This window comes from Camelina sativa, chromosome 14 (genome assembly GCF_000633955.1).
Source record: "Camelina sativa cultivar DH55 chromosome 14, Cs, whole genome shotgun sequence".
NCBI lineage: Eukaryota > Viridiplantae > Streptophyta > Magnoliopsida > Brassicales > Brassicaceae > Camelina > Camelina sativa.
Window position 1 is genome coordinate 13,149,920 of NC_025698.1, and position 8,124 is coordinate 13,158,043.

Below are 8,124 nucleotides of genomic sequence, written 5' to 3' on the forward strand. Positions count from 1 at the left end.
CATTCTGGGAGCCAAAACGTTTACAGAAGATTTATATCTTCTCAAGGGTTATCTCCTCCCATCCCTTCTCGAAGGTTACCTTCTTCTGCCTCTGCTCCAAGGGTAGCTTCTCCCGCCTCCTCGCAAGGTACCTCACCGGTGATCCAAGAGAATCGTCAAGGAACCTCACCGGCGGTGGAAGATCATCTTCCACCACAGCAATCGACTTCGCGTGTCAACGATGAGTCTACTCAGCTCTCTTTTTTTACTTTGGAAGAGCTACTTGCAAGTCCCGGTCGTGCTAGCTTAAAGAAATTGGACCCTAAACGCCCTCCGGGTACTCTATGGTAAGAATGTAGTTAGGGTTGTCTAATTTTTTAGATATATTTTCATTGATCCTCATTCCTTTTTTTCTTGTGTTTTGTAGGTTTGACGAGGATCCTTCGGTTGCTGCTACTGTTCGGGCCATCTTTGAAAGAGATTTCAAAGGAGCTCATGCCAATTGGACCCAAACACCAGCTGCGGTTGTAAACCGGTGGTTTGAAACGTTTGCAGTAAGTTAAATGTTTGTTGATGTGTTTAAATTACAGATTTTGTTTTTACTTACTTGATTCTGATTTTGATTCATGTTATGTTTTTACAAGCAAACATATAACTGGGACCAGTCCATCAATGGGAGAGTTCGAGCCGAGTTTGAAAGCAAGTTGAAGACCCGGATGACTGATCAAGTGTCTCGGTGGAAGTCTAAGTGGAGAGTAAAAGGTGATGATGCAAAGCCGCGGTGGCTTGATCCGACAGTATGGGACGGCTTGGTCAAGTTTTGGTGTGAACCAAAATCTGAGGAAAAGAGCATCAATAGTCGAAATGCTCGATACAGTGATCCTGATGGCACTGGAATGCATAAACACCGGTCTGGTCAGACCTCCTTTAAAGCTCGTGCACGAAAACATGTAAGTATGTTTAGTTAGTTATTTAGTACAATTACCTATAAATTCTTGCTTTAGTCTAATACTTTGTTGTTTCATATCTTTGTTAAGTCGGAGATTACTGGTGAGGCACTTCCTGATTTCTTGAAAGTCCTAGAAGATACTCATAGGAAACCTGATGGGTCGTTTGTGGATGGATTATCTGAGAAAGTATACCATGAAGTGTCATCGAGGATAACTGAGGCTGAAACTGGGCTATGCTCAGGGGACAACATAGAGAGTAGTGCTTCTGGCGGATTGTCAGTTAGTATGAAGAACCGAATTTTTGCTGAGGTAAATTCTTGAACTTTACATACTGTTTTGTTTTATCTCTTTGAACTTTACATTGTGTCTCTGTTTTTTGTTGTTTGCAGGTTGCTCCGAAGAAGAAAAATAGGATATATGGAGTCGGTACTATGCAAACTGAAGCATCTTCAGCTCAAGTTGTTCTGACGCCTACTCCGACTGAAGATCCAGTCATTCTAGCTGAGAAGCTTTCTCAGGCCGAAGCTGTTCTTGCGAGTCAGTCTACTCAGCTAGAAGATTATGCATTGAAGTTGCAACAAAATACTCAGAAGATGCATTGCTACGATGCCTACTTCGATTATCTATCTGAGAAGGACCCTGAATTTGCTGCAAAATTTCCCCGACCTGAGACTGCTGCCACCAATGAGACCGGAGCAGGAGATACCGGACCTGAGACCGGAGCAGGAGGTATCACCAGACCAACTTAGGATCTCTTGTGTTTATGTGTTTATGTGTTTGTATCCGAGAACTTGTGTTTGTATATTCAGAAGATGTGTTTGATTTTTGTTTTGAACTTATATTATTATGTTTATGTAAGTTTAACAACATTTTGTATTACAAGTTTAATTTCAGTTTTCATTCAAAGTTTTTTTGGGCTAATTATGAATTTTAGTTTGCCTAATTAGAAATTAATCATAATTAATTTGCATAATTAAAAATAAACATAATTACAAAATGAATAATTCCTAATTCAAATCTCAGCTGTTGCGACAGACATAAATGTTGCAAATCCATCGCAAATTTGCGAGGGATTAGCTTGAACCAAATTGCGAGGAATCTGCTATTGATATTGTCCCTCGCAATTTGCGTTGATTTTGCGACGGCATTTTTTTCCTCGCAAAATTTGGAAGGGATTTGCGATGTTAACCAATTTGCGAGAAGCGATTTGCGAGGGAAGTGTGTTCCTCGCAATTCCATCGTTTTTGCCTATTTGCGAGGGAATTGCTATGAATTCTTCCATCGCAAAAGGCTTGTTTTCTTGTAGTGTTTTTTCTGGTTTTCTTTTTCAATAGGCTTTACTTTTAAAAAATTTAAATTTCAATTAAGTATTTGGGTTTACAAAACTATATTTGGATTTTATTTTTTTGAATTATGTTTAGGTTTTACTTTTATGCTTATTTTTTAGTTATGTATCAACTATCTATTTTTTAAAGTATGGAATAACCGTTAAAAACCGGAACCAAACTGAAACCAAACCAAACCGTTATACGTATGTTTTTAAATGGTTTCATTTTTGATAAAACCGAAAAAACCGAGCCGTAACCAAACCGAATTACATATGGTTTATATATGGTTCAATTTTTATAAAACCAAAAAAAATCGTAAACCGAAAAATCGAACCGAAACCAAACCGAAAAACCGAACGCCCACCCCTAAAACAGATCACCGACGTATAACATATACAAATTCATTCAGAGATAGACAGGCAATCCTATATGTATAAGAAAAAATAACCTTAATCAAATGCTTAAGTCTTTGCATAAGTCGCGTAATACTTGTCATTGCTTCCTACTTGTTTTTTACTAACCTAGCTAGTATACTATAGTGTTGCTTAGTTATTGCAACAAAAGCATACAAACACAGTCTAGCTTAACTTCAGTCTCGGAAATATAGTGTGTTCCACGTACTATTTGAAAATCCTTTTATACAGGTAAAACAATTCTAGCTAGGCCTTTTTGTTGGAATGATAAAATAAGTTTGAGAATGGGCCATGCATGCCAACGAGTATGTATTGCTTGATCTACCAAGATCTGGATCTAACGACGAAGACAAGACGTATGAATTAGCAACCTAGAGAGTTTTTTTTTTTCCAATATCCTAACGAATGGATTTTTGATGTGAAAAAAAAAAGACTCTGCGAATTAGCCGGTTTCAGTTAGACCGGTGGTTCTCAAGCCAATTTAAATCTAATACAAACCGGTATTATAGTATTTATCAATCAATCTGTTATTATTGGAAACTAGATTAGGCCCGCGTGTTAATTCAGATATAAGAAAAATACGTGAAATTTTAAGTTATATTCAAAATATTAATTTTATTTCATTTTTTTTAAACCGGATTTAGAGTTCACACACTCCATTTTGCAATACAATTTCTTTGTATATTACATGATAATAAAATTAGATTTTAATTCTATGCACTCAATCCCAACGAGTAAAATTTATAATTTTTATATACAAAAAAATGTGTATTGTATCAAATTTATATCTTACTTAATATTTTTTTTAAACTAAAAATTAATAAAACATAATTCTCAAAGAAAAACTGAAATCTAATTTTATCTCATATTTGACAAAGTAACAATATCTTAAATATATTTGTTTCATATTTTGTAATCTCATACGTAATAGCTTTACTACTTGTCCAACTAATTTTGAATAAAATTATACTAACATTATCATAAATTAATCAAAAAATTAAAGACATTATTATGAGAAAAATTATTTGCTTATGTAAAATTGAGTATCTACAATCCTTTTTCTTTTAGGATTAATAATTGACAGTATAATTTATTTAATTATGGTATTATAGTAATTAATTGTATAATTTTATTAATTCTTTTTCTTATAGAATTAGTCATATGTAAACTATCTTTTATATTTATTAAATTTTTTAAAAATTTTAATTTCTTATAATTTACAAATATGTTAAAACAAAGTTTTTGTATAACAAATGACAAAATCTTTAATTGTTAAAATTGGCACGTGTCGCGATCACATGAGTTACTAATTTTGAAAACCAAGGTTTATATAATAACATAATATTGAATACGCTATCAAAATCATTCACCGATTGAAAAACTAAAGAAAATTACATTAATTTCTTATTTTGATTATCTTATTTTTTATATTATGTTAATCACTAATTTTAAAACTTTTTTCAGCATCACTAATTTTAACACATTAAACCTTTTTATACTTTAATCACTTTTCTGTCTAAATTTATTTTTACTATATGATTATAATAAATAATAATTGCAATTAAATTGTAAATATTTTCCTTATTAATTGCACATATTTTCCTATTGGAATTAGTAATTTAATAGATAAAATTCCTAATTAGTGATATAATAGATTACTTTTGGTTTTATATACCTTTTAAAAATATTAATTGTAATCCTTTTATTTTTAGGATTTTTTAATTTTCCTAATAATTATTAAATGAAAATTTTTTTCAAGTTAAAATATTATCGATATACTTGACACATGTTGCGACTATATAAATTACTAACTTTGAGAACCCAGCTTTATATAATAAGATATTCCTCTTTGTAAGAAAAACTGAAGAAATTTTTTTACCAAAATCCTTCCACAATTTTTCCTTTCATATTCCTTTTAATTTTCTGCAAAATTTCTTACAACAAAATTATTTGTTGTGAATTTTAATTAAATTTTATGAATTTAAAATTTTTTGAACTTTAATGAATTTATGCAATTTAATTATATTTATTAATTATTAATTTTAGTTTGTCGAAAATCTGTTAGAAATATTTGTCAAAAATTCATTGCCAATTTTTTGAACATGATTACCCACATAATGTAGTCATAGTGTGTGGAAGCAAATCAATGACTACAAATATTGCTGATTTATGTACCATTTACCAAACTTATTTGAATCAAATTAAACATCTAAAGTTAAAATAATAAGTAAGTTAATTTGTTTTGATGAATATATAAATTAATTTGCTTTGTTGAATATGCTAACATGTCTCTTTGTGCAGGCCATTATAAAACGGGTTTTTAATCTCGAGAACAAATTAAGTGCAATAATTTAAGGCCACTCGATGGTGTTGTTGGAGTTCTGGAAACTTCAAAAGTGGATTTATTTAGTTTTGGTTGCATTTTGTTTTACTCCTTAACTCTCTGGTTGAGCATCCGTTTGGAGCTCCTCACGGCGCAATACCTCGAATAAATTGATGTATTCAATTGTTTGCAGCTTGGTATGGCTAATTAGGAACTAACACAATCACCTCATACAACTTCCTACAAACATCAAGGTTCGCCTCATAATAATTAAAAATCATTGAAATCATAATACACACAAACGTCCATTGATTTATTTTGTATTTTATAATATCTCAGACACTTTATAGGGGAACAATGATATAGAAGAATGTTATTGTGAGAGATTTTCTAAATTGTTGATGAGAGTCTATACAGTCGTCCTCATGCACAAGCATGGAGGTTGATGTGAAATTCGGAGGGTACATTACAAAGTTTAGGAAAAAAATGAGTGTGTATTTTGCTACTACGTTTTACTCATACATTTGAGCTTATAAAGCCATGAGTAAGCATAATGTCTGAATGAATGTCTATCTTTGTTAGTGTCTATTTTCTTATTGATAATCTCTTTCATTTTGAATTCATGTGGGGGAAAAGTACACTAAATGGGATTTGAGTCTATGCTTTTCTTTGTTATGTCTCTTTTGGAAAAAAGAACAAGTGGTTAAATCATAATAGAGGTTTACATAAAGCAAAATTGTGATGTGTAAGTGACTAGTGACTCATTTTTACTTTATATCATAATATTATCAATGAGAAAAAATAGAAGGGAACGGGCATCGGGCCTATTGGTGAATAAATATTGGCCGATGTTTGATACCCACTTTTTTGGGGTGTTATGAAGGAAACTCAAACTAGCATCACTTGGTGAAGAAATATATATTGAATAAATATTGATGGGTGTTAAATACCAATTTTTGTTTTGACACGTTATCTTATATCCAAGTAAAGTTTGAATTCTAAATTTCACATCGATTTAATTAATTTCAAAGATAATTTTGCCTAACAATCTATTTTTTGTTTCGTTGTCAGTTTTACCATAAAAATAAGAGGCTTTCTTATACACCTTCAAATGGGACACAAATCACTAGTACGTATATACATAAAAACAAATTGTGTCCCAACATTTAGTTTCAAGCTATCAATATTTTAAAATAAAACTAATTTATATTACTATTTTCTATTAATTAAAAAAGAATGTATATATTACAAGAAAAAATTACCATAGTTTGTATTTAAATCTACTTTTCAATATTCCACAGTGAATATTTTATGTGTAACTGTTTAGTCTTTTAAAATCATAAAATTACTGACAACGAATATTTAATTTACTATAGAAAACAATTTTTTATCAAATTAAAATAGTGTGAGTCATAACAAATATAAATCTAGTAACAGAATATGTTTTGCAGAGATACGTTTATAAAGAAAAATATTACAACATAATTTAATTTATTGGGATCATAGTAAAAATAAAAGAGTTTCAAACACCAGTCTCTCTTGCCCTGACAGCATCTGCAATTACAAAGTACATCAACATCAGTTCCAAGTCCCCTCTTGGTTTTTCAATTCAGATACAAGTCAGAAACTCCGATCTCTTGTTACAGGCAAAATATTTTATAACCTCAACCGACCGGTTAATCAGGGGTTGCTACAAATTAGACAGACCGGTCCGGTACGGATCCGGTTTTCATAATTATATACCTGGGCCACAACGAATGGAGCACTTGCGATCGCACCGGGACGTCTTTCTCGCTGAAGAAAAGAGAAGATCGACTAGGAATTATACAAATGGATAGAGAAACCTTTTTGGGGTCAGTTAATAATAAAGAAGAGAGTACTCACGGTCACGTTGGACGCATGCGGTGGAGCAACCGTCGTAGCAGTCTCCGGGGCCTAATTGAGCCTCAGCAACCATATCCAAGTTGGAAGATAAAGCCATCAGAATCATAAGAGCCGCCACTATTGTCACTTGCTTCTTCATCATTCTCTTTTCTTCTTCTTAGATCTTCTTTGTTTTTGTTTTTTTCTTCTCTCTTCTAAAGTGATATTTTGTGGGTATTTAAAGAAATGTCCCCGTTGCCAGGTTTGACCGATAGTGCATGTTCACGTGTCATGATTCCTCTCCTAACGTTATCTATCCCTTTTATTTTACTTCAAAAATTGTCTACTGCTATTCTTTTCTTCGACGGTAGACTAAATAATTTTCTTTTGACAACAACGGTGGACTAATTAATAAAGTCATGCATGCACTTGGTTTTTTTTCCTTTGTGAAACTTAATTACATAATTTACAGTATATCAAAGTGAAAATCTACAGTATACATAGCACGAACACACATATAAATTCATTAATCATTTGATAGTTACTTCGCACATGCAAAAACATGATGTTTGCTTTGAGTTCCAGCCTCGAGACGAAGAAAATAGTAATAAACGGTAGATGAAACCACATTCAAAAACATAAAATTTGATATGTAATCTTGTGGAGGATTAGTTGTCATAATTTCTTACGACGAATCTACGACTTAGACAATGAAACAAACTAGAAATAGAACATATATAGCATTTTAGAGGTAATAACTATCAAGTTATAATTGTGTTATAATACCGAAGTCACTCTGAAAATGGAGAGATACTACAAAGGCTAATTAACACCAATTCAGGCAATCATATGGATGGATATTCACATATCGATCCTACTTTCTATGGACTCAAATTATATATGATGCTCTAACCATATGGTGGATTCAGGGGACATCTCTATTTATAGCTGGGAGATTGACAAGGTCCATTTCTTTGATATTCTTATTTGTTACAATATGGTCTGATTTCGTAGAGCCATTCTTCTTTTCCTGCGCTTTACACCATACCACTAGGTATACTCCTCCCACCATTATCATGGCACCGATTATACTGTAAGTTTCGCAAAACAAAAAGAATAAAATTGAATAAGAAATTCACACAACATAGTTTAGTCGACACAGGATCGAGTTTGATATACCTTCCCAAATGCAGCGTTTCCTCTAAAGCAATTGATCCGATCAGGGCTACGATCACCAGCCTTATAGGGCTAAACACCGTAACAAATAA

The 8,124-nt window shown here is 32.2% G+C and overlaps 1 protein-coding gene and 2 long non-coding RNA genes across 3 annotated transcripts; 1 reads left to right on the plus strand and 2 right to left on the minus strand.

Moving 5' to 3' along the window:
* Positions 630-1,678, plus strand: LOC109128677. Its single transcript, XM_019235508.1, has 2 exons — positions 630-1,238; positions 1,319-1,678. Exons 1-2 carry the CDS (start codon positions 1,215-1,217, stop codon positions 1,676-1,678), a joined length of 384 nt encoding a protein of 127 aa, XP_019091053.1. The 5' UTR covers positions 630-1,214.
* Positions 6,400-7,087, minus strand: LOC104741288. The gene is made up of 3 exons (XR_760305.2): positions 6,878-7,087; positions 6,737-6,787; positions 6,400-6,547 (listed from the first exon to the last, which is right to left on the minus strand). It is a non-coding gene; the product is annotated as an uncharacterized LOC104741288 (long non-coding RNA).
* LOC109128768 lies at positions 7,578-8,118 on the minus strand. Its single transcript, XR_002035083.1, has 2 exons — positions 8,036-8,118; positions 7,578-7,947 (listed from the first exon to the last, which is right to left on the minus strand). It is a non-coding gene; the product is annotated as an uncharacterized LOC109128768 (long non-coding RNA).

Coding starts and splice junctions, on each gene's coding strand:
- LOC109128677 (XM_019235508.1), top strand. CDS start 1,215: ATGAAGAACCGAATTTTTGCTGAG. Junction 1,239..1,318: donor AGAACCGAATTTTTGCTGAG/GTAAATTCTTGA, acceptor TGTTGTTTGCAG/GTTGCTCCGAAGAAGAAAAA.